Source organism: Patiria miniata, unplaced genomic scaffold (assembly GCF_015706575.1).
Source record: "Patiria miniata isolate m_02_andy unplaced genomic scaffold, ASM1570657v1 HiC_scaffold_27, whole genome shotgun sequence".
Classification (NCBI taxonomy): Eukaryota; Metazoa; Echinodermata; class Asteroidea; order Valvatida; family Asterinidae; genus Patiria; species Patiria miniata.
The window spans coordinates 8,159,986-8,187,631 of record NW_024037066.1 but is presented as its reverse complement, the minus strand read 5'-3'; the positions used below and the strand labels follow the sequence as shown (position 1 = coordinate 8,187,631).

Sequence of the window (27,646 nt, the reverse complement as noted above, 5' to 3'; positions counted from 1 at the left end):
CCTAAAAATGCATTAATTTTAAATGTTCGCCAAAATTTGGTGGAAATATCAAGAATAAAGATGGGTGAAAAAAAGTATAAAATGACATAAAATTTGAAAGATTTTAAAACTCATAAGAAACTGAACAACTTGATAAACTTCATACAATTATACTGTTTTATTTTCACACCTGAAACATTATTTCTCCCATAGTTCAGTACCGGAAAATGAGCTGCATTCTGCAAGTAAATTAAAAACTCTTTCCTTAGAAAAGTTGTGTATACAGATGGCTATCAAAACGACTTTTATTTTGACTAATGGCAGTTGAAATTTGAAGTACCATACTAGAAAAGATTCTTTTTAAAGTACAAAGACTTAAAACCGTGTTATGACCCGTTTCACTTCACAGAATCCAGGACAAAATCATTTAGTCAAACACTGTGTACATGTATGTTAAAAAGTTCTGCTGGCTGACCCGTCATTCTCTTTTTGTTGTGATGCTCAAACTATTGTCAACATAACTTCAAATTTAGTATATTTTCCTTTCTGTTTTGTCCATATTAAGGTTAAAAATTATTTAAAACTGTACAGTAATCATACAGAGACCTAGAATAATATTTAAACATTTTAATAAATCCACAGGCTCGAAGTTTGATTGAGAATCATATCGTATCATGATATACACATCATTTAAGAATTCTCACAGGGCAGAACACATTTTAATTTGAGAACTTGTTTTAATTTGAGACAAAACCGAATAATTAAAGCTTTTAAATATTAGTATTCCCAAAAGTATTTTCAGTACCTTCAACAATTCCTCTTACATTCTAATTCTTTTAAAAGATGAGATTATTATAAAATAAAATTCTTTCAAGAAACAATGTAAAAGAGAAAAAGGAGAAAGATATATGAATATAAGTTGATTTGGAAGCTGCAAGAATATATATCTTTGGCTGAAAATTCTAAGCGCTTATTTAAATATGAATACAAAACCCTAACAGTCCTGAACCCTAAAATTTTAACATGATTTTGACTTGGGAATTCGGGCTAAAAGCACCAGCACAAGTCTCTTAAATTTGTGTCTTAGAAATTGTATTTATTGTAAAACTATATCCTCTTATGGTAAACGAGTAAACGTTTCAGTTCGGTATGGTGGGTATGGTGTCTTTGCACTTCGGCAAGTTCCTCTCATGCAAATACTTGCAACCGATACACCATTTTGTAGGTAAACATAAATTGGGAAAAGCTTGTGCAAACTCGAAATCGTTAACAATGTTTTGCTTGCCTTGTGAATGTACAAATTTAAGACTGATTTTTGCTTTTCATGAGCACTGTATACTCTGTGCCGTCTGAGAGTTTGCGAGAAACATTAACAAGCTTGCTCAGGTCAGACCGAGTCTACAGTGCTTATAAAATGATGACGAAGCAGGGCAGTACTCACACTTACATCTAATGTGTAAACAGGTTTGTATTCGCACCATTAGTGTCAAGAGAGCCGTTACCAATGGCAGTGTTGTAGTCCAATCCATGCCAAGTCCATCAAAGTCCAAATTCAAGTCTCAAGCTACTCACACGAACTGCCACAAACACATCCTTTTGTTATTGTTCATCCACTGTTACTTGAGACCTGACTTGGGAATAGATTTGTGATTAATTTGTGACCAGGCTTGGGATGGACTTTCATGGATTCAACTATTAACACTGATCAGTTGGCACATGTCAGATGCCAATAAACTACTTAAATGGAAATCCTTTTTCTCTAATCAGTGGCTTTGTCAAACATGGCCGCTATGATATCAGTGTTGCAGGTCTTGACGATCTCCACTTGTGGTCCCAGCTCCAGCCCCTGTGTGTTCTTGACTACAGGGACCATCTGTCCACGTGTGACCGTCCCCTGCAGCTCCACGCAAACTGGCAGGTGCGATGACTCCAGGACCGAGCTGGGATCGATGGCAACCGCCATCGCAATTCCGTCACAATTGATGAAGCGAGGTCTGTCTGATTTGCGCAGGCGATTGATGAAAGCTTTCAGGATATCGCTGACAAAGAGAGCTTTTGGGTCTGCTTGGCAATCCATTTGTCACACCAATCCTAGGTCAAAGAGACAAATATTCAGGTTTACTAGTACTTAGTGGACTAGTCTATTGTGCCATGGCTTGTTACTGGTTAGTACAGTATGACAGATTGGCAACCACGAACAGGCAAACGAAGATGAAGACAAAAAAAAGAAAAAGAGATGACATCACAACATATATGGGTACGGCTACATGGACACGATTGGCTACACTAACAGAGAGAGAGAAATCGTGTACAAGCATTACATTCACATTCATAGAAAACAATTTCGGTTGAAAGAATTTTCACAGTTTGAGTAAAATGATTTTTTTCACAGGTTTTTCTTAACTACACGAAAACAAAGGAATGTCTACACTAGGTTTGTAAAACAAACATTGGTGTATTCATGAGGGCATTGTCCAAAAAATGGATGAACTTGAGCCCGATGATAACAAAAATGACAGTATGATGCATGCCAGAGATGCAATCAATTCAGTTACAAGTTACCACAAGTCATCGGCATGTCAATGGCTAGTCAACCAGTCTCAAGTCAGGACACAACCTCTTCAATTGGACTGTGGCAAAGACATTCCTCTGTGGTTGTCCATTCCCCGTTTCTTGTGCCCTGACTTATGAATTGACTCAAGATTTGGACTCGTGGTTGACTTGTGATTGACTTAATTACAACTCTGACACTGGGTGATGATTAATAAAATCACTGCTAAAAATAACAAATGTTGTGTCCAATTTTTATAAACAAATTAAACAGCTACCAAATTGCACAAGGAGATTACAGTCGAACCCTGATAAGACAACATCCTACTTACAACAAAGAAAATGTTAGGTGCCAAGTCTTTACTGCTAATAGAAGGTGTAATAAGATAATCTGTAAAGTCCCAAGGACCTGGTTATAAAGGTGTTCCACTATATAAGGAGACTGCCTGAATAAGTTTTAGTGGCTTTGGATACCTCAAGACTGTTATGCATTGCTGCAATGTAAATAATATCACAGTTAGTTTTGGAAATTTGACGGGTGACAGTTCAAGCATTTTTCTTCACAAATGGTTATGACTGACGAAAGACTTAATGAAATGCCATTCATTTTCTCCACAGTACTTTCTCAAATTTGAGGAGGACCCTTACCCAGGGCAGTCCACTTTTCAGGCATGTTTCCCAGCCTACAATCACCGTAGGACACTGCACGGAGCTCATCACAATATGAGCTGACTCCGGATCCGTGTAAAAATTGAATTCAGCCGCATCAGTCATGCTTCCAGAACCTGTGAACGAGATAAAAAACAAACAAAACAAACCAAAAATTGTTTTAATGGATTTGTTTAAAATTTCCTTTGAAATGGTAACATGTATACCAACAATGCTTTGCATTTTGTTCACAGCATTTTGTGAAACAGGTTAGCCCTCACCATTTGGCTTCCTTGGATTGGGTAAACAGAGTGAGCGAAGACCATCTGCAAACATAATATAGGATGGATGGTCATCTTGCACTAGGCTTAGGTTATGTTCGGAAGGATTGAGATTTGATTGTCTGAAACAATTAATTCACAGGTCCAGTCAAAAGTTACAGGGGAGTTACAAAGGAATGCCTTTGTGAAAGTTTCTTGAGAAGCTTGTGACTTGACTCGGGTCTGGATGGCTTGTGATGCACTTGTGTTGACTTACCCTCTGTGTTGCCTCCCATGATTACCAGCTTCTTCAGTCTACCGGTGAACTCCGGATCCATCCGCTGGGCCAGGGCTAGATTGGTCAGCGGTCCGATGGCCAGCATGGTCACCTGACCGGGACGCTCCTTGGTCAGACGCAGCATGGCGTGGACTGCATGCTCTGATTGGACGAGGTCAAGACTGGGCGGGTCCGGGTCAACCACGCCCCCTAGCCCATCGGAGCCATGAACGTGGTGCGAGTGTTTGTAGTCGAGATTTAGCAAGGCGGTGTCTGCCCCTCTATACACAGGAATCTGAAGGGAAAATATGAATTTTAATACCGGATTCCATTGGAAATAATCATGCCAACATATTGATTAAATAAAGAATTAATATCATCCAAATCTAGAATTTATGATATTGGAACAAAAATATGCATATTTAGTATGTGTATTAGAAATTAGTATGTATTTCATGCAGGCTGAGTGTAACTTTTCATTTGGGTTTGAAATTGTTTGAAATGGATCACAAACAAATGACAAGTCTTAATTGTCACAAGTCGGTCACAAGTCAATTCACAAGTCCAGTCGCAAGTATTGGAAAAGAAGATGAACTACAAAAGAAAGCTTTTGTCACAGTTCATTTGGATAGCTAGTGAGTCGACTTCCTTCCTTCCTTCCATAGAGTGCACACCTCAAAAAGATGAGTATAATCGCACTGTTTTCCGTGCACGTGTGGGCATGTGCAAGTGAACTATATACAGATGTGCAGAGTAAATGCATGAGGTTTACATCACTAGTTGATCCCTCAGCGCAGCCTTGAAGGCGTCAAGGGATGGAGATGCTGCGGGGTCCTTCTTAAGTGTGTTCCAGTCACGCCATGTGCGAGGAAAGAAGGAGTTGGAGTAGAGCTTGAGTATGGGCACTGAAACTTGAAATATATGACTAGTGCTTGTGATGGACTTGTGAGGACTTGTGATCTACAACAAACACCATGACTACAACACTGGTTTCAAAAGTTAAGAGTACTTGTAAAATGCATTTATGTAGGGATGGGTTAGTGTGTTTATGGGTATCACTGACACCTGTTAAAGTTTGATCAATATTTGTATTGTTATGCAGAAGACAGACTTTTATGACTCTCTTATTCCTTTGAATCTTGCACTCACATCCATCTTGTTACAAACTCTCAGCACTCTGAGTGCATTACGGAGCACGTTATCAAGCACTGTGTTCCCAACCACACAGGTGATGGCCAGTAGGTCTACGCTGGGCTGAGCCAGTGCCATCATGATTGCCACCGCATCATCCACGCCCGGGTCGCAGTCGATGATCATCTGAAGTTTCTCCGCCATTTTCAGAGACCTTTGGATAAAATGGATAAATGAAAAAAACTAGTTTTAGGCCTACTCCTTAATAATATGCTTGTTCTGTAGTACCTTTTACAGGTTGATCCAAAGTATGGAGTTGAATAGTCTTCCTCCCTATCCAAGACTGGATACGAATTTTGTTCCCCTGGTGAATACCACGCTCGGGTCGCAGTCGATGATCATCTGAGGTATTCATTGATGCCCAGAACAATCCCACTTTGGAACTCCATCCCAGCCACAATACATGTTGCACCCAGTCTTGATGCATTTCGGACTGGATTGCTCACCGTGGCTTTTTTTTTTTCTGCACATACTTTGTAAATGTTTTAAGTCTACACTGGTCCACACCTTGCACGCCAAGCAAATTGACGAGATATCCAATTGGACGCACTGTCAATTATCGACGTACAAATGTAGAACTAAGTAGAAGTAATGAAGCCGGCCATAATGCACCTATAATTGTCCCCCCCCCCCCCCCCCCCCCCCGCTGCCCCACGTCCCGGTCCCCTCCCCCCCTCCCTTGAGAAATGTATGCATCTCCACCCCCCCCCCCCCCCCCCCCCCCCCCAAAGTTTTCATGCACGGTAAGCAGCCAGTGGGCACTGCTATATTGCACTCATGACTCACTGGGTATTGTCATGCAAGTTGCGCCGACCATTGCCGACGTGATTGAACAGATACAGAAACCTATTATTAGGCCTAGTGTTACATGTATTATGAATTGCACTGCGAAATGGATGGGTGCTCAAAGCTTTGACGAAGGGACCGCGAAATATTGCTCTAATAATCATTGCTAACTATGATTGCTATAGCGCTAACGCACTCACGTGCCCGTGCAGCTAGCCGAGCTGTAAAAGTTGAATTTAGTGTTGAACACGTGCATTAGACGTATAGCGCCCTCTATCGCTCTCACTTCAGTTGGGTGCCGGCAATGTTTGTGTACGTGTGTAGAAATCCTAGTTGGTGACCTTGGTTATCAGACCACACATGACCGCTGTCGACAGAAGTCTGTTCCGGGCCGCCCGTTTTGTTCGATTTGTCTTCCACAGTTTACCTCCTTTCCGCACCATGTTGAAGCTGGGGATCTTCGGTGGCTTTGCGGCGTTACTGAGGGGTTATTTTGAACTGGAATGGCGCACCGTAGGGGTTGCAGTTGTGACGGTATATTTGGCAACTGGCGGTTGGAGATTTGCCAAAATTTTAGTCCGTACACTCCCACGTGATCTGAAGTAAGTGTTGCCCAACCTCGTCCCCATCTGCCCATTGCTTACTTTATTTCCAACCTCGTTTCCAGTAAAGGCCTGGATAGGAAATTTTCTTGTATCTTCCTAGTAATGCCTGATTCAATACCGCAATTGGCTTGTGCCTGTCGAGCGCAAAGTGAGTCCCCCGCGCAAGTTTAAACTTGCGCGCGCAAGTTTAAACCTGCGCGCACGCAAGTTTAAACTTGCGCGCGCATTCATTTCCTTGCTACAAATTGCGCACGCAAGTTTAAACTTGCGCACTGCATAGATTTTCCCGGCCACGCATACAGAGCCGCTAAACTATTTTTCCCCGGTAAACTCATGCAGATTATGTAACATTATTTTTAAAGCAGATTTTTTTTCTCCGATTTAATAGCATCAATGAGCTTCGGGAGACAATGCCTTAATGCCTTTTTTTGAAACATTTTATTAAATTCATTAATTAAATCATTTGCAAATTTATTTACTTTTTAAAATAGTTACCATTTTATATGCATAGCGTTTTTAAGTTGTAAACATTTTTTAATAAGGGAATAAATGTGTGCTCCGGAGGTTTTTATCACTCGTTTAATACCGCTTAGAGTCTGGGTGCTGATAATTACCCGAGCCGGAGGCGAGGGTAATTATCAGCACCCAGACTCTAAGCGGTATTGAACAGAGTGATAAATACCGACCGAGCACATATTTATTCCCATTCATAAATACCTTATCCGTAAAAAAATATTAAATAATTCTTTCAAAAAATCCCGATTTTGTTCAACAAGTTCACTTCATGCTTTTTGAAACATCCCTCTAGCAAAATAATGGAGTGTTCAGCTGGCGAGTAAGATGCGTTGCGTTTTGAATTTAGAACTATTAAATTCTGACTCGCTTGTAGTGTTGCGCATGCCTACGTGAGGATTGTGAACGTTCAACCAATGAAACGATAAGAGGCACTGGATATTTAGTAGTCCACATTTTATTGTGACACTGGAAAAGTGTTTAAGACCAGCTAGCCATGTCTTTATCATCCGTTTAAGACCGGCCGCGTGACGGGCTCTCGACCAATAGGAATAGCTAAACTGTCTGAGGTATTTATGAATATGAATTATTGAGCCTGCAATAAAAAAATATTTGTTAAAGTAATAAATTTAATTAATTAATTAAATTAGTAATGCATTCAATAAAAAAATTTCAAATTATGCATTTTTGAAGTGTACACAGCGCTCGAAATGTTATGCAAGTATTCTAAAAACAATATGAATTATTGTATCGTCCAATTTATTAATTGTTAAATTAATTAGTATTTTTGTAAGAATAAGTACTTTTTTAATTGTAGAATACATAAGCATTTTAAAAATAATGTAAATGATTACTATAATGTCAAAACTTGAACAATTGAAGGGATCATAATCATTCTTTTTACGTTAACAGCGGGTTACACCAGCCCTAAGAAATTATGATTTATTTACATTCAAGAATATAAATAAAATGCCAATTAGGTTTACAAAGCAAAACACTTGAAGCTGGTCTCCATTATTGAACAACTTCAGTACACTTTCCAAGCAATCGCCGCTAGTGTGCTTAAGTTTATTGCTTGCCTGGTCCCGGCCCCGCCCCCACGTACCCTTAAACAACTTCTCTGATAAGCACTGCTAAATCTCAATGTTTCTTTTCATTGACGCTAATTGAATTCCCCTTTTTATTTATTTCTTTATTCATTCATATATTTCATTATTTCTCCATGTACTCGTGTTTTGAAAAAAAATTCTTCATCAATGAAAATCCCGCCCGTAAAAGAAGGTTGCAATCGCCTTTGCGCAAGTTTAAACTGGCGCACGCAAATTAAAATGGCGCGGTGTAATTTGCGTGCTTCAGGAGTCCCTCGTGCAAGTTTAAACTTGTGCGCGCAAGTTTAAACTTGCGTGGGGGACTCAAATTGTGCTCGACATCCCTAATGCCTGGATTGATAATATCGTGTAGGCCTAGGGGTCTACTTGGTGTTGTTATTTACAACAAGCATTACGTGTTTTCACGATTATAATGTCCACGCCTAGCGCCTTCTAACAAATTTCCTTTCCAATTTGCTCACGTTATGAAATGAAATTTTGGGTTGAATTCGCACGACTTTCGGCTGCCATTGTTCACGAAAGCGTCATGCTGCATGACATCATGGGTTGTGATAATCGCGCCCTCACTAGCTTACATCAAATTTTGGCAATGTGCATTGCCAAACAATGGTGGGCGGTAGCACGAAAATCGTTCTTCCGATGGCGCTAAAACTTAAAATTTTAGCTTTTTCAGCCTAAAATTACAAGTATTTAAAGTTCGGAGGTCATGCTAATTAGTCAAAAGTTTGTGACCCGTATCTCAAAATCTAACGAGCCAAACTAAAAAAAATATAAGTTCTGGGGATTTCTCATATAGGCCACTCATCACCCCAAATATCGTTTCAATCTGTGAGGGTTGGGTCCAAAATCATGTTGAATTGACACGGAATGACCCCATCGATTCTGTTGTGTGATTCTCATTTCAGTGATACAAAATTTACAAGAGATTTCTTTAAAAATGAAATTCGCTGGACTCCCTAGTACTAGTCAAGCACTAGTAGTAGGCCTAGAACACGTACATGATATGACGCAAGAAAAAAAAAATTCTATGGCTGTGTACATACATGGGACATGTAGGCCTATATTGGGAACAAATACAATGACAGTGTAAATCAGGGTAAAACCATATTCACATAGGCCCTACACATCGTGATTGAAGTTTTTGTGATGGTTAAAGGGAAGATACAACATTTGCAAACATCAAAAAACGAAATGACCAAAATATCTTGAAATAACTACTGGAATGTTAGAGAATGATAGTCCAAAGCATCCTGTAAAATCGTGGCTCTTGACGGTGGTAAACATTTTCAAGAAAACTTGTATTTTTCCAACGCTGGTCGGCCGACCAGCGTTGGAGAAAACTGGCTTTTTTCAAAATCTACTTCTAAATTTTCATATTTAGTTATTTTGCATTTTCTTTGCAAATAATTACACACCTGTGAAGGAGTACAGGCCTGCTAGACCGATTCTCTGACCTTACAATTCCCCAAAGTCTAAAATTGCTGCGTTTCATCTTAAGTGGGGTCAGGGAGCCAGACTACAAGAACATGATTGGTTTTCTTGGTTTTTCCAGCATCTACAAGCCCAAAACGTGAAACAAGTCAGTGTAACAATATTTTCTATAACATACTAATCCTTCATATCGATTTATGTCGGAAAATTGCAGCAAAAGCAAATGTTGTATATTCCCTTTAACAAATCCTGAAACAGAATTACTTCCTTCAGTGAGTGATTTGTTTTGTGTTAAACAAGAAAACAGGACAGAGATTTATGAGGAAATGCTTTGTGCACAATCAAATTAGTTCAGGAAGTGGTGTATGATTACATGGTTAACAAAGACTTCGCAAACAATACAAATTATATTTTTCAAACAAAATGGCACTGGATTGTTTTCGCTTAATTGCCATTGTTCTTCACTGATACGTTTGGATTCTTATTTCTACATTTATGAAAGAAATGCCTCTATATTTTTCTGAAAGGCATTATAGTTGTTTGGGTATTTGCGTAGTTTAGGACCCTGTTCCCATATAAGAGAACGAAAAGACACTTAAATTATGTTTTTATGACTTAACACCTACATTTGTGTAAACCTTAAGCGATGATACAAGTAGGAAAAGTCACTTTATGTGTTTGGAATCATCTAACTAGTTCGCTAAGATACGTGTACATGTACATGTACCATGTTGAATATCTGCTAGCCTAGCTTAATTTTGTGGAAAGAGGGCAGGGTTTTGATTTCGGAACTTGTAAAACATTTATAGAGGTGTCCTAAACTACATGAATCATGATTACTATGGTTTGATTTTAGGATGATTGAGTAGGGCTGTAAGGGCAAAGAGAAGCGTCACATGGTCAATCCATTCTTTGCTCTCACATCGTAATTGAAACTCTGTTCCATGACACATGCTTTCTCTTGAAATCCATTTCAGGGGTCTGTTCGCATTGATTCGGCTCAGAGTGACTCTTTATAGACGGTCCCTGAACCACGAATTGGTGCACAATGTCCTTGAGACACGGACCAAGCTCCACCCGGATAAGGTGGCCTTCCGTTGCGAGGATGAAGTCTGGACGTTCCGGGATGCCAACAACTACGCCAACGCCGTGGCCAACTACTTCTTCGAGAAGGGCTTGCGTAAAGGGGACACGGTGGCCATCTTCATGGAGACTCGGCCTGAGTTTCCCTGCTTCTGGCTGGGGTTGTCCAAGATTGGCGCTGTCGGAGCACTGATCAACTTCAACCTGAGGCAAGAGAGCCTGGTCCATTGCATCCAAGTGGCCCAGCCCAAGGCAGTCATCTACGGAGTGGAGCTGACTGATGGTAAGATTTTGTCTTCAATTTTGAAACCTCTTGGGCCAACTTTTCAAGGCACTTTTTAAAAGAACAAAGGATCATTCGCATTTTATCCCAAAGTAAACTTCTGAATTAGATTAACCCTTACCCTACTTGACCCTCCAACGCATGCCAATATGTGCCTCAAGAAAATCTCCTATGTTTTTTGCATGGCCCTCCAATATCTGCCATGTCATTTCAAGGGTAACTGGACAGGCACTCCAATACATGCCACAGAGAACAATGAGAGTCCTCTGATAACAAAGTGAGTGCCCCCAGCTGGTCAGTATCAGGCACCCTCCAGGGCCTCCAACTCCTGCCAATTGGAGCCTTCACTGTCAAGATAGTTTTATCTGCCAATATACTGCAGCTGGAGGGCATTGGCATAACCAACTGACATGCAGTAAACTACCCTCAGAGAGTAAGGTTAACGATCGTAGTACTAAACACACCCGTGAAATTATTCCATCTTTCTTGCTGTCATTTAGAAGAAATTAAGAAATTGACTGAATTTGCTGATCTTTGACATAAATGGACAAAATCGTGTTTCGTGATCAACATTTTTCCATAGTGTTTCAGTATTTTCTCCAAAAGTGTAATATCCACACTATTAAAGGTGAAACTGCAAGGGATCATATGGTGTCTCCCCCCTCCCCCCTCCCACCTCTCTCCTCCCTGGATCCACCTACATGTATGTGTGCATGTACCAATTCCAGCATCAAGACCATAAGGACTGGGCAGCACAGGGGAGGGGCGTGGCACAGCCATTGGCTTACAATTGATAATCATGCCTAGAAGCACTCTTCATAATCTGCAAAGATACCGATACTGTAGATAGCAAAGTAGTGTTATCGGTTATGTGGGAGTGATCAAAAATATAGTTGCCTTTCAATTTGGGGTTTACATAGACTCTTAATTCTGTTGACAGTGGTTGACCCCTGGACTCAAGTCTGCTTTGCAATGTGATACAATTCTCTTCCCAATTTGGTAAATGGGCAAAGTTCACGTCGTATAGTTCAATTCCTTTGACCGAGTTGAATGCATCCATGGGGATTGTCGTGCTCGTAGTTCTAATTGTTTCTGTTTATAATCTGGTTGAAACAACGATTTATTTGTGAAATTGTATTGTTATACATGTATGCGTTAGGAGTATGAAATGAACTATTTTTGTGTTTGTCGACAAATATGCATTGGTTTCATTTTGTCTTGTTTATTAAAAGAGTAATAATAAGAATAAGGTAAATATTCAAATAGATATGAACTTTGGACATAACAGAATGCAAAACTAATGGATCCTGGTGTTTGTTGAGCCTCGTGAAAATTCATCTATAATTAGGGTAGGCAACAAAATGACCTTAGCCTGCTTGAGCATCGGCCATCGGGCAACCCAATTCAAAATAATACAATTGGTTTTTTTTTATAATAAGAATTATAATAATGATAAGAATTTCAAAACATCGGACACAATTATAAACAAAAGCCTTGTTGTCATAATGTAGCAAGACATCTGTTGGATTGAAACACCAAACCAAGACAGTATTAAATGCATGAGAAACATAGTACAGTACATGTACACAACATGTTTGCAAGTTCAGTTGCAATAGGCCATAAGCAATGGACACTATTACCCACATTGCTGTGTAGTTCAGTTATCAAATGACGTGGTTTCCTGGCAACCTCACTGCAATCTGTCTTGTGATTTAAGGTCACTTCCAGTTACAACCTGGGAATAATCTGGTTTCTACTCCATGTACACGTATGTCCCAATAGTGAATGCGTATTCTGTTTTTTTCACTGCGTGGTTTCACTTTTGTCATGTTTGTAACTTTCAGTCCGTGTAATTTCTTCGGAATCTCCGGTGTGAGTTTAATACAAATAACATGAATAATAATAATCAACATTTAAAGACGTTGTTTTTAGTGAACTAAATCACAGCGCTTACAAGTAATCAACAAGTAAATAAACTAGTTATTTAATCGATAACCACAAGTACAGCAGAGAAATGAATTGATTACTGTTGCAACATATATGCGTCTCAATCATCTTCCTGAATTGTTTGAGTGATTTGCTTTGGGGTGGGAGTCACTGACAAACACCCTGGAGGATATTGCACATCAATTGTATTCAGGTTTGAGGTTAAGTTTGTTTAATCCCACTCTGTAACAATACATAATGTCAACGTTATCTATGAATGGGGGCTATCTGCAAACCCAGTAGGGATTATATTATAAATGATCACTACATGTGTAAACTTTTTTTTTTGTAGGTTGGGGTTGATGATGCACTTTGTTATTAACCCCCCCCAAAAAGGGGAGGTATAAAAAAGTACCACATACATTGTACTACATTGTACTACAGAAATTATGTATGAAGTACCCAAATACTAAAGCCCTAACCACCAAAGGGCTCTTTGGGGTCAAGGACCAAATACCACAGAATACTACATGTGCTGTGCACACTTGTATGGAAAGAAATGCATACTACAGGTTACTACTCAGTAGTATTTTGTAGCATTGGGGGCGGTTAGGGCTAAAATAGCTAAAAAATACTCTTGAGTGCTGTGTCCACTTATATGCTGAAGTACATGTACATTGTACTGCATGCTACAGTTTATTTTGTAGCTTTAGTTGAGGTTAGAGTTAATGTACGTAAACCTGCATATAAACATGTTACGTATTTTTTCTGGTGATAGAATTTGACTAGTCAGAGTGTTTACATGAATGTGATCTAGTGATGGGGTAAGGCTTCGGATGTAGTTTGTGGTAATGTGGGTTTTTATTTAAATGTTTTGGATAGTTTTGCAGACCGATTTAAATGTCATTATTGATCATGTCATAATCCATTGACTTTCCTGTGCAGCCATCAAGGATGTGAAGTCGGAGTTTGGCCGCAATATCCCATTCTACAGCACCGGGGCTACGTAGATGCAGGCTTCCCTGCGTTGAATCTTGACCCAGAGCTCCAAGCAACATCCAAACTGCCAGCTCCAGTGGTTCTTGGAAGAAAGTTTACCGGTACAGACATCTGCCATTTTCAAAACTATTTGAAGCCCTAAAAAAGCATATTGTGGACTCATCAATATCCCAGAACTGTGATGTTTCACATTGGTGGAGAGGTCAAGTCCAAAAAAAATTGAGCAAGTCCTAAACGTCCGACTATTGTGAACTTGTGACATGCCAAAACCGTTTGGAAATTGTTCAGTCTGCCCACCTTTTTTTAAAAATTGAGATATTTTTGTGTTGTTGTATGTGAAGCCGTTTTGATGGGGTTGACTGTCTTGTATTTCAGATATCCTTTTCTACATATATACTTCGGGAACAACAGGCCTGCCCAAAGCGGCCAAGGTAACGCAAATCAGGTGAGATTATGCCAGTCTTGAAAATATGATCCCAACCCAATAAAATGAGTCACTTGATGTGATGGCTTCTTTTGAGTACTTTGGTCTTTTTTTTACAGAATCTTAGACATTATGTAGGTGAAGTCAACCTTATCGCCAACATAATTTAGTGAGAGATATTAACAAAAGTACATGTAAAGATCAGATTGTGCTGCTTCCACTGCTATTAAAAAAACAAAAAAGTGTTGTAAAGTTATTTTTAAGACCCATTTTGTGGGGTCCAGCCACAGGCATCGCTAAAGGGGAGGGTGAGGTGTGACACCCACCCTCTCTCCCCCCCCCCCCCCCCCCCCCCCCCCCCCCCGCCATATTAATCACATGTGTTTGTCGGTAAAATTGTACTATCCGCAAAATTGTGTGTCTGAGAGCAAATATGCCACAATGAATGGCACCACCTATTTTCTGACTGTGTCCAAGATAGTTTGCTCTGAACAGCGCCCCCGGTAGTCAGATGGTGTTCAGTCCTCATCCCCCCCCCCCCCAAAAAAAACCCTTTTGAAATCATTTCTATATTTTTCCTGGATAGGCTAGAAAAGAGATTTACCTATTTCATCAGATATAAGCTTTTTTGGTTGCCCACTTTTTTTCCAAGGATAAATCCAAATTTGTTCATTCACAACAGGTTCATGTACATGGCCTACGGCATCCGGTATGCGTTCCACTTCCGTTTTGACGACATCATCTACAACACCATGCCGCTGTACCACTCTGCTGGGGGATCGTCGGTATGGGCCAGGTGGTGCTGAACGGATCCACCATGGCCATGAGGAGAAAGTTCTCTGCCAGCAGATTCTGGGACGACTGTATTAAATATCAAGCCACGGTAAGACAGAGTTTATTTTATCATTAAAATACATACACTGTGCTATTTGTGAGTTTCACCCCGAAAATTTGTTCAGTTTGGAATCGCTGTTTTCCTTACGATATAAAAGTTATTCACTTTTAATTTGGACATCGACTGAAAAAGCAATCATTTTTATTCATGAAATAATCACTCTACATATTTCTAATTTTGTGGTCCGTCAATAATTCAGTTCTCATGGGGCAGATCGTTTCCCGGCCTCCTTTTAGAATATATAATGTGGGAGCAGGAACCAGTGTACTCGCACAAAAGTAACCCCCAAAAGCCTTTTTTTCCCCCAGACGGTTGCAGGTGCCAAAAATAGATAAGAGTAATTTTTCATAAAAATGTTGAATTTTTTTAATAGCATGGACATCACATGTACTTCACCCTAATCTCGTTGCCTGGTTGGAAGAAACCTAATTATGATAACGGAAACACGAGCTCTTCACACTAACCATTAAAAGCTTGATTTCATGGCCCTGCCAAACAGGAAATATATCCTCAAATTTATGTGGCAGGCCAAAATTATCAGACTAGTCACAAGTTATAGCAGGCATGCAAATTTTCTTAGGATCTGCTGATTTCCTTGTTTTTTACTTGTCAAGAATACCATTACAAATTGAAAAACACTGTACAAATTCTTGTTTGGTTTGGAATTTCCTCGTTTTTCCCCCCTAAATTCCCAGTTGCATGCCTGTTATAGGGATCACACAGCATATTGGCAGTTAAGTTCTTTTGCTAAGCTTAACATTCTCTCTGTGTTAGATTCGGATGTAAATCACATATTTAAAATTGAATACTTGTGTAATATAAATTGCAGTTCTCTACATGTTCTCTTGCACATATGTGATGTTTTTTTAACCAATTTTAAAATTGGATGTTTTATTTAACCGAAAAGTTAACTTTCTCTACGTTGGATGTTTTCCATCCTCCGAAAATATGCACAAAAGACACAAGTGAATAATTGTTGAGCCACAAATAATTTGCAATTTCGATAACAAAATCTATTTATGAGTATCAAACTCAGAATTAGCACGGGGAGAGCAACATTGTTAATTTTTTTTTTAGTTTTTGAGCCAACTTACCATTTGTTTTTCATTTGTCCTTGCAGATAATCCAATACATTGGGGAGATCTGCCGGTATGTGTTGGCTCAGCCACCAAACCAACAGACACACAGCACAAGGTCCGCTCTGCTCTAGGCAACGGTCTGAGGCCGCAGATCTGGAAGGAGTTTCAGGAACGCTACAGAATTAAACAGGTTGGTCATAGAGTGCATAGCTTGCTAGTAGCACTAATGAAACATGCACAGCAATACTGAGATTGGTAGAATTCAGATGATTCACAATACATTTTGCCACCAAGAGTTTGCCATGGAGAGTACATTTTTCCAGTTTACCGTCAACAAAACACGGCCCATTGGAATAAGTGTCAGCAGACAACCTGAGCAAATTTGTTGTAGATTGGGGAATAGCGTTCTGTTGCCTTACAAAAGACACCATATTGATAAAAAGGAAAGAAAAGGCAAACAGATACTCGAGTCATAAGCTTATGAAACTACTGATCGGAAAAACTGTCAATTTTAAATGACTCGCGCTGCGAATTTGTCGACCATCTCCCACCATGCACTGGGAAAAATGAACTCTCCTTGGCAAAATCTTGAATCGCCCGAATGGATATTAATGCAACGTAGTTCACCAATAGACCAATCTAGTTGGCCCTGCCCACTGCTGCCCACCTTGCCAACAACACTTGCACCCCCTTCAGATAGATCGGTTGCTTGAACTTTGCTATTGAGGATCTGGTTTCAAATCCCCTGACAGATGTCACTGCAAAGCACATGTACACTGATATTCTTCATTGGGGTTGGCATTGGGATGGCATGGGTGGCTCGTCCCTCACCGCTTTGGTCCGGGTTCGATTCCCAACTCGGGTCATGTGTGAGTAGAGCTGTACGTTGATTCTCTCCTATACCACGAGGGTTTTCACTGCAAAAATCAACATTTTCGATAAGGCTGTGCTCTGTCGTAAGACTCGGGTCGTATGGCGGCTGCCTATGTCACCTTTACTTGCCTTCGGCTCAACCACGTTGTAGTTGCATCCTTTGCAATTCAGCTTCTGCTGGGTGTAAGGATGATCAGCCCCTCCCCCCCCCCCTCAATTTAAAAAAAAATTATTGCTGTCATGTCAAGTCTTCTGATTTTTCACCTCCGAAATGTCAGATTTGTGAGTTCTACGGATCGACAGAAGGCAACAGTAACATAGTGAACATCTCAGGCAAGCCAGGAGCCGTGGGCTTCATCTCCTTGCTTGTCCCCAGTGCCCTACCGCTCAGCCTGCTCAAGGTGGACGAAGGTACAGGGGAGGTCATCCGCGGACCTGATGGACTCTGTGTTCCATGCAGACCAGGTGTGTATAGACAAAATTCGGCGAACGAAAGTAGAAGCTATGTTTGAGGTGGCACGACATTCGACATTCTTAAATAAGAGGCGCAGGTGCATTTTGGTAACACTATTGGTTGAAGGAGCCCGAAGTGCGTGCGTACTACCTGAGCGGGACTGGCGCAAGCCTGGTGCCACCTCAGAAAATGGCTGTTGCTGAATTAGTCTTATCCTTGCACCTGAATCCTGATTCTTTAATTCTGAACTCCTTTGGCATATTTCGTTAGCAAGTTGTTGGAAACCTGCCTGAATTATCTAAAATTCTCCCCTGTGTAGGAACCCAAAGTAATTGACCCATTAGCTCTGGTACCCCCCCCCCCAGCCACCATTCCTGTTACTCTTAGTACAGCCCCAAAACCTCCCCAGCACTCTGTAGTTTAGTTGATTCATGGCGGGGTAAAAACAGTGTGATACAATTGATTAACCCAATGCTAAAGGGTTTAATTCAATGGACACCGAGATGAGTGTTGTTGAAGAGACACTTGATTACAAGTACATGGGATTTGTTTGGTGATGTACTTGCTCTGCTCATTTCCTATTTAGAGGAGAGTGGTCACTTGATAGGCAAGATCAAGGTCGGCCATCCCCTTGCTGGCTTTGATGGTTATGTCAACAAACAGGCAACGGACAAGAAGATCATCTATGACATCTTCAGGAAGGGGGACCAAGCCTTTCTGTCAGGTAAAAATATCCTCCTGATTGTACAGAAATAGACAGTGTAGTAATCGAGTCCATCTCAAGTCCATCACATTTCCATCACAAGTTCATCACATTTCCATCACATGTCCATCACATGTCCATCACAAGTCCATCACATGTCCATCACATGTCCATCACCTGTCCATCACCTGTCAATCACATGTCCATCACAAGTCCATCCCATGTCCATCACAAGTCCATCCCATGTCCATCCCATGTCCATCACATGTCCATCCCATGTCCATCACATGTCCATCACATGTCCTCCAGTCTCAATTCAACTCACAAGCTATTCAAATTAGCTGTGACAAAGGTGTTCCATTTGTATTGTTCAACCCCTGTTTAAAACTCTTGACCAGACTTGTGATGTTTTTGTTGTGACTGGACTTGTGATTGATTTGTAATGGACTTGACTAAAACAACTGGAATTAACATATCGTTTGCATATAGACCCTTTGCAAGACAGCCATTTTGAGGTGTTTGCTTTTGATCAAAGGGGATACACACATTGATAATTGATAGTTTACCCTTTGTGCATTCATCGTTACTGAATTAGAATGACAAACAGTCTATAGAGTTTTACAAATCCCAATAATTTTGTACTTAATAATTTTGTAACTCAAAGGGATGTTTGTGGAATAGCAAATATGGAGGACTTTTTTTTCCACCCTTCCTTTACATTAACTCATCAAAAGTGACGTCTCGGTACAATTTCTTGTCTCTCCTGGATCAGGAGATATTTTGGTCATGGATCAGGACGGCTACATGTTCTTCAGGGATCGCCAGGGTGACACTTTCCGCTGGCGAGGGGAGAACGTCTCAACGTCGGAGGTAGAAGGCATCATTCAGAAGCATGTTCAGCTCAACGATGCTGTAGTGTACGGTGTTGAAATTCCAGGTATGCCTCTTGATGTATGTTTGTAATGTGTCAGATCAGCGAGTAATGGTACTGGACATTTTCTGGTCACGAAAAGTTTCCTTAAGCCAAGTTTTTTGTGTACTTTTTGGAAGTTGAGGGAGTTCAACTGAAGAGCACTCACTCACTCACTCGGTCGCCCACAGGCAAGCTCGAGTATGGCTTTCCCAAGTAATTCGGTCCCGCAAGAGGGTGGCCAGTTCGTCTGTCGATTCTACACCAGTGTCTTTTTGCAGCACCCCGGTGTAAGACATTTTCAATCTTCCTCGTCTCCTGTGTCCGCGGGTGGGTTTCCAGAGAATGACTTTGTGTGAAAACCTGTATTGAATTTTAGAGAAAAAAGGCAAACCCTAAAGCTGTATAAATGAACTGTGTGTACATTCAAAATATAACAAGTGGTGGGTACTTGCACCATACGCGCACTAACCAGTACACACAAGCAGTGTGTCCCGTCCACGGGCCTCTAGAATGTGGTAAATAAGCGCCCTCTCCAGGCGCGGTTCTAGAACCAATATTTTGGGGGGGCTAGCAGGGTGGATCCAGATTTTTTTTCTTCAGGAAGGCGTGCTGAAATGTAGACCGGTTATTTTCTCCAGACACTTAGGCCTCCGAAAATCAATGCCTCATGCCATCAATGGGAGCGCCAATAAATCCTAAATCATTCACCCATATAACTACAAATGCACCCTTGTCACGACTATTCTTTAGGGGGAGACTGTTCGCATGTACATCATAATCCTTCTTTTTGCTAATGCATTCTTTTTACGGAATTTATTTTGGGGGGCTAGACAAAATTTTGGGCTAAAGCCCCCCTAGCCCCCCCGTAGAACCGCGCCTGGCCCTCTCTTGTTCACGCATGGAGCCATAGTTCACCATAGTTCGACTCACTTCACTGGAATGAAGTGTCTGGAATACCCTAATCGACTATTGTCAACCCCACGGGGCACGATGGGCGTCGCTAGGATTTTTGTAGAGGGGGCAAAACATTTTTTCCCAAAAAATTCCTATATTTCTCGACATATTCTCGATTTCTCAGTTTTAAGAGGGGGGCAGGCACATTTCCCCCCCCCCCCCCCCAACTCATTAAATTTACACCACTATGACTTCGCGCCTCTTTTCTTTTCTTTTTTCTCTCTTTTTTTTTTTTTTCTTTTTTTTTTTTTTTTTTTTTTTTTTTTTTTTTTGTTGCTTTGCCGAGGGGGGGGGGGGGGGGGGCAAGCCCCCCCCCTTGCTTCCCCTTGCAACACCCATGCAGGGCACGGTTGATTCACTGGTTACCAATTGCTGTGCACATCATAATGCACAACCGGGGGGCCAGGACCAAGACGTTTTGTGATGACGTTTTGACCATCGTTTTACTGTAGGCATTCATGCATTGCTATCAGTAGCGTAGGTGTAAGTTAAATCACAAATCGACAAACAGTTGCCTAAACTTGCTCTTATTTGGTACTCATCTATTCATATTTTTTTTGTACAGGACTAGAGGGCAGGGCAGGCATGGTGGCCATTGTGGATACTGAAGGCACCCTTGATCTGGTCAAACTAAACCAGAGTCTCAAGTCATCTCTACCGCCGTATGCTCGGCCGCTGTTCATCCGCATCATGCAAGAAGTGGACACTACAGGTTGGTTTGGGTTTAAATATACAGTCGAGTCTTGTTAAAACAAACTCGTTCGGACCTAGCCAAATTGTTTGTTATATCAGAACTTTGTATTAAGAGGACATCAGTCCCATTCATTGTGCACATAAATGCACAGTTGGGACTAAGGCTTTATGTTTGTTATAACCAGAATTTTGTATTAACAGAGTTTGTACTAACGAGAGTCGACTGTAACGTCAAAAACGGAGACAGATGCCAGTCACGGGTCCACATTTTCTTGTCATCTTATACTTCAAGTAATATTGCAAGTAGTTTTGCTAAGATTCTCTCTCATCACTACTTTGTACTTGGTAGGGTATGGACTCAGTGCACAGGTACCCTTCCAGGGTGTCAGAGCAGTAGCAGTACACGCCCACCACTACCTGCTCTCTCACCCTGGTATTGGATCATTTGCATGTGCAAGATTTTTGAACACGTATGCAAATGAGGAACAGTCTGGTGCATGGATATGCGTTACACGTTAGCGTTTGTTTTTGTATGCGGTGTCTGGGGTAAAAACAGAGTCAATTCGTAGCAGCGCGAGCACGGCGTGAGTTACGAAAACACGATTTTTGAAATCAAACTGTTAACGATCTTATCGAGACAACATACAGTATCATATTTCATAATTATATGAGCAAATTGAAAAGGAAATTAGTATTTTTGAGAAGGCGTGGACGAATGATCGCGAAAACACGTACTGCACATTGTGAATAATAGCACCAAGTACACGATAAAAATCCATTACTAGCCAATTGCGGTATCCAATCAGGATACAGGAAGAAAGTTTCCTATCCAGGGTTTACTATTGGAAACGCGGTTGGAAATAAAGTGAGCACTGGGGACGAGGTTGGGGCAGACCATTATGAAGGACATTCAAACGCATTGCCGACGATGCCTGACGCTCTCACAAAGATGCTTTGTGTTTGTTAAGTTCAGAATAAAACCAGTAGTTAACGTGATACGCGGTCACAAAACGCCATTATTGTTCGTGCATGAAGTCATTTAGGATGCGATTTTGGTAGGATTTTTTAGTCTTGATGTGGATTGATTTTTTGCAGGCACCTTCAAGTTGAAAAAGGTGGACCTTCGGAAAGAGAACTTCGACCCAACAAAAGTGGGCGACGACAAACTGTTCTACATGAACGGCAAGGAGTTTGCCCCGCTCACGCAGAGCGTTTATGATGATATCATTGCTGGGAAAGTCCGACTCTAAGGATTGCACTGAGAAAGTAGTGTAGGCATCTGTGAACTGTCACCACGAAGTGAGCAGAAAGTCAGAAATTGCTAGTTTGCTGTACATTTGCCAATATTTGAAGAGGTGGTTGGTTTTTTAATTTTTTTATTTTACAGATGAACCTCAGTCTGTAAGTCCTGTTCTGCCTTTCCCCAATTGCTATTGTTCTGTCAAACATCTTTAAAAACAATTTTCCATTCTGTTTTGATATTTGGCCGTTCATTCACTGTAATACAACAGTGGGATTTTAAATGCCATTTTCTCAAATGTTTAACAACTTCAATATAATTGCCGGTCTATATTACCGTTACTGAACCCGTTACCCCCAAATTTCATGTAAGTACAGTTAGAAAGCTCTTGTTCAGCAGAATCCAGAGAAATAAAAATATCTAAATTCTTTAAAAGTCCGGCTTTAATTTGCTCATTTTGTAATGAAAGGTCACATTTGATGATAAAAGTATGCTTGTACATTTGCGTACAAACTGTCTGGAATAAATGTGTAATGCTCTAGAAACAGTTGACCAGGAAGTACACCATCACGTATAGTATCGGAAATATCCAAGTTGTTTAATATAAATAAATTTGGTTTTTATCGGGGTCATGTGACCTAAGTAAAAAGTGGCAACAAAGTGTTCAGCAAATGTAAATGTGTTATTTATAAACTACATGGAAAGATATGCCTAATAAAAATTTACCCAATTAATTAATAAAAAAGGGTATAAGCTAATACAAGCAAGGAAGGTATTTTTTAATTTCCTTAAAGGTACAAAAGATCATTTGCTTTTCATGCATTTTATTTGTTTCCAATAATAACACCTCTCAAAATCCAAAGAAGAATGTTCAAAACCTAAACTTTTTAAAGTTTCAGCGTAGTGGATATTACACTTTTCAAGAAACAGTAAAAAACCATGCACAACCTTTTGATCAGGAAACGTGATTTTCTCATAACTCTCTATTCCAAACATCAGTCAATTGAAAGATTGTTGAAAATCACCTGTCGTTTTAGATTTCTTGTAAATGACAGCAAGCAAGAGGGAAAATGTCACTGGGTGTTTAGTACCAGTACGATGTTTTATAACAATTTAGTAGGTTACGTCTGGGGCAAATCATGCTATACAGGTATGCCTTTCAACTCTTGTAGAATAGACCATTATGTTGAGGCCATTACGATTTTTCCCATTCAAATCGGCGTAACAAAGCGAGGCTGGAAGGAAAAATAGTCTTGTTCCTTTTTGCACAAAAAACATTATCATTCAGTACTGTTATTGGAGACAGGGAACATGACTGAAATGGTGGCAGCATGATACAGGTCTATAGCTTTGATGCTGAGTGCACGGATTATTCAGTTTTGACAGGCAAGCCATGTGTATATTTGGATTTTTTCTCTTCAAATTTTTGGCATTTTGTAAGAATTGTCCCCGCAATCAAAAGTGTACAAGCTTTGGAATGTGCCTAACAAAACAATAAAAGATGTGCTGTGTTCTAGGAACGTATAAATGTTTTTAAGTGGGGGATTTGATTAAAGGTCTGTAGAATTTTTGCTGTAGCGTATTTAGTGTATTTCTTAATTAGCAGGGATCCCCCCCCCTCCCATTCAGCTGCTGAATAATGTTATGTTACTGGTAAAATGGGGCCAAAAATAAATGGAATGCTAAACTTTCTCAACAAAAAAAATCAAATTGCCTTAGAGTGTAGGAGAATTGTAGATTTCAAAACAAATTGCGGAGGGGGAAGGAGCATCCCCCACCCCCTACTAGTTCCTTGGGCACTCCTTCCCTCAACCCCCCTCCTCATATCAACCCCCCCCCCCCATTTCCTGAAAGCTAGATCCGCCCCTGTTCATAATGTGCAGCATGGAATCCTGCATTTTTTCTTTCAATGATAGTAAGAGTGTGAAAAAAATTGCTAGTACGTGTACATGTATTTTGATCTTTCTTCTGAGCAACTATTTTATTATTTACAATAAACTGCAGTAGTGTTTATCCTTTGTTTTGCTTTTAGAATAAACTATGTACATTTAATTTGTATCTTTTTATATAAATTTGTCTTTATTCTTGCATTTTTTCTTCAAAGTGCAAAGTGAAAAACATTGCATGTATATTTTGATTTTTCTTCTGAGTTTTATCAGTTAAATAAACTGCAACATTTCCTATGCACAAATGTTTATACTGGTCGTTGCTTTCTGAATAGACTCTGTACAGATAATTAAGTTTTGTTTTTATAGAACATGTCTGTTCCTCCAGAAAGGTAGCTTTTGAAGACTTTCCATTTGAATTGGTAAGATGTTTGAAATTTCACATTTAACAAAAAAACACACAACAAAACAAGAACTGTCCGAGTCATTCTCCCCCCCCCTTTCTCCCCCCCCCCCCCCCTTTATCCTTTGGTTGAACCTGACATTTCTTGGGAACTTTTTGGGCGATATCAAAATTATGTATTTTTCTCATTTGGTCAAAAGAGGGCGCACATTCAGTGTCAACATTCGCAGCGGCGGGGTTGCACTATGGGTTGCACTCCTTATCGACCAAACACGTGGACGGAGTACATAGAACGACATAATGTGCTTGGCCGCATCTATCTCTTCCTCCTTGACCTTGTTGAAAGCACTGGAGTCTGGATTTGCCAAAATGTCAACTAGGGCACTGTGTGCCGCTGCGGTAAACATGATGGATTCAAGGAACGGAACGCGCCAACGTGGCCGCCATCACGGTAGCTGATGGTCTATCCTATAGCATAGGGCCTACTGACTACCGGCTGGCTAATCCTCAGCATGGACTGCACGTGAGTTCAAATGAAATAAGCCTTTTTAAATTCGAATTGGCTCAGATACATGTGTATTATCTCCAAGTGTTTTCAGACATAGGCCTGAACCAACCTCGTCCCCAGGGTGTTGAGCACGTACGCGCCCACCACTACCTGCTCTCTTACTATTGGAAACGAGGTTGGAAATAAAGTAAGCACTGGGGACGAGGTTGGGCCTGAACTTATCTAGGTTCACATGTTCATTTTGTGCACCAATGTTAGACCAGGGTGACCGTAAGGTCATGGCCAAATTCTGTTAAATGCACTTCAAAAATCTTTCAGATTTATCAAAAATCTGCAAAATTCCCATGAACTACTCGAAATACACTATAAACACTTAAAATCACATGTAGATGTTGTAATATTGCCTTAATTAAAGTTCAAATTACATTATAAACAATCTATAGTCATATAAAGGTGTTATGAAATTGCATGTCCCGACGAAATCCGATTCTCAGTGAACCTCAGCTCATAGACAAGGCAACCTGTCCTATTTTGCAAGGGTTTGTTTGAAAAAGATTGAAGTTTTTTTTTCAAATTTGCTATGGTTTTCTGTCAAATAACCATTTTTGCAGAAATCTGCCAAAAAATCCATTCTGTCAAATTTTCTGTCCAACTCGTTTTTTTTACAAAAACTCTGTCAAAGTTAGCCGAAAATCAGCTAAAACGGTCACTATGACGCAGACCGGCCGGAGCCGTTCTGGTTGTTATTATACCATGAATAGGGAACTGCATATGCTCATGTTTACAAAGTCACTGATACATGTAATGAATTCCTGGGGTTTAGTTTGGGGGAAAAGTGGAAAGTAACCGGTATTTCTTTTTAGGACATTAAAAAAAAAATACTGAGCTGAAAACAGAAACAGGAAGAGCGATCGAATGGCCACTTAACTTGGAGTGGTCTTCTCGGCAGTTTCGGCTGAGGACACCTAAATCATGGCATCATTTTACTCCTTAAATGCTTACTATTTGACTAGACTAACAAGATATTGCGTCTTCACTTGGTGGTTCTTAATTTGTATTCTTTTTAACAACAAACTTTCCAAAAAGTGTTCATTGTTATAGCGCCCTCTATTATTAGTGCTGGAAACGACCATATTTTTGCAGACGGCCAAGTCCGGTCCAGACCCTGAATACTCTAGAACTTTATAGAAACTCGACATCAATTTGATTGCGAACCAATTTGTGCCTACGAACTCTAGTGTCAATGCACTTGCATGCGCAGTTAGACTGGACTGACATTCAGTTGAATATATGATCGTTTTCCCACGGTTTGGGCGTCGATCGTAAAACAGTCTTTTTCCCAAGGCCACATGGATTGGCATGGATTGGCATTGCACAAAAGGGCCTTGCCTAACATCCGATATGCTCCTTTGTGAGTGTGGGAAATGTTCAGAAATGTTGCCCAAGAATGGCATTGTAGAAGTGGCGCAGTCAACTGTTTCATTAATTGTCTATAAAGCTAGTGTGATTTACAGGGCGGTGGGTACGAGCGTGACGTACATTCATCGTAGCCACGATAAGCTACCCACAATGCTTTGCATTTCATTATTCATTATTTGCTTTGCATTTCCTTCATATTTTGGGAGTGAAAGAGAGTCAACACTGGCACTGCAGGCGTCTACATACGCCGACTAGCTAGTAGTGAATGTTAAACCGGTCGCTAGCGAAAGGGTTAAACTGATGAATCTGTAGGCCGGCCTACTTGCCAAAAGTAAATTAGAAATGTAGGCCTACTTCAGTTACATTTGTTCATAATTATTTGCCCAATCCAATAAAAAAGATAGCTCATAAGTAAATTAAAGTCGACACTGCATTTCAAAACATTAGGGGAAGAAATCTAAATTAACGTGCGCACAACTTTTGACGCTTGACAACTTGTTGCTATGTACATGTACATAGTGTTAGTTACGGGCTCATGAAATGAATGGCTTTGAAGAACGTATCAGACACGGAGCACGACTGTAACTGATTCAAGAATTGAAGTTTTCATCGGTTTTAATCAACTGAATGTTCAATACAATTACTAGAGCGCAATGCTTGACATGACCCTATTAAATCCAGAAAAAAAGGGGATTAATTTTCTCCGTTACTCGCAACCGGGTGAAAAAGCAGTTTACTAATCCCATTTTCACAATCATATCCTTGAATAAATACGACTCCCACAAGGACATCGTAGCGGATGTTTTCCGCATTTGTATACCTTAAAGTCAAGGTGTTTTAGCAGTGCGTTCGTTATCGTTATCGATCTGGGTTGGAGTAGTACCACGGGAAGGTCTTGAAAGAACTGATCATGAACTGGAAATAGGGAAAACCAATTTCAAAAAATATATATTTATTTAACCATTAATTTGAAGCGTTTCGTTCCGTTTTTGTTATAGGGGTGTTTTGTTTTTGTATTTTTGTGGTTTTTTGGGGTAGATTTTCGTGGTTGTATTGTGTACGTGGTTTTTTTTTAAACTCTGGTTACTAAAATGTTATAGGTTAGCAAAGTTCCAATCATAGAACAGTATAAACTCTAGTCAGTTATTGCAAACAACCCATCAATCGTGAAAAAAGGCTTTGAGCTCTCTTGAAAGAAGTTGTTAAAAATTGTTTAATTAATATTAATGTTGCCTGAATACTCCACCCATGGCTTCACCACAGGTCTCTCACTCACCTTTGTACATGAAATTGCTCGGCAGTGAATCACATATTTCTATAACACGGTCATGCTTACTGGTTTACAACTAGTTAACCACCATTATCCACCATTAACGTCTTGTAGCCTTACTACATCCGAATAATTTCACAAAAATTTTTTTTTAAAGGGAAGTACAGGACCAAAAACCCAGGCCAAAACGATCACCCATTAACTGTCACTGCTTTCTGTATTCTCACAGAAAACTGAAGCCAAAAAAAAACCGGTTTCAGTTTGAAGACGAGTTTAGCTTATGCTGGTATCG

The 27,646-nt window shown here is 40.2% G+C and overlaps 2 protein-coding genes across 2 annotated transcripts; one reads left to right on the top strand and one right to left on the bottom strand.

The window, feature by feature from the left end:
* Positions 1-142: 142 nt before the first annotated feature.
* Positions 143-6,008, bottom strand: LOC119734162 (pyrimidine-specific ribonucleoside hydrolase RihA-like). Its single transcript, XM_038207507.1, is given in 6 exon segments — positions 143-2,040; positions 2,043-2,070; positions 3,178-3,314; positions 3,715-4,009; positions 4,864-5,059; positions 5,892-6,008. Coding segments are annotated over 6 exon segments (1,014 nt in total). The 5' UTR covers positions 5,948-6,008; the 3' UTR covers positions 143-1,738.
* An 11-nt stretch (positions 6,009-6,019) lies between these two features.
* Positions 6,020-24,055, top strand: LOC119734161 (long-chain fatty acid transport protein 4-like). Its single transcript, XM_038207506.1, is given in 14 exon segments — positions 6,020-6,293; positions 10,327-10,715; positions 13,587-13,637; positions 13,640-13,741; positions 14,016-14,085; positions 14,747-14,841; positions 14,844-14,947; positions 16,080-16,125; positions 16,128-16,228; positions 17,190-17,376; positions 17,952-18,089; positions 18,841-19,005; positions 20,501-20,647; positions 21,724-24,055. Coding segments are annotated over 14 exon segments (1,992 nt in total). The 5' UTR covers positions 6,020-6,051; the 3' UTR covers positions 21,879-24,055.
* The last annotated feature ends 3,591 nt before the right edge of the window (positions 24,056-27,646 follow it).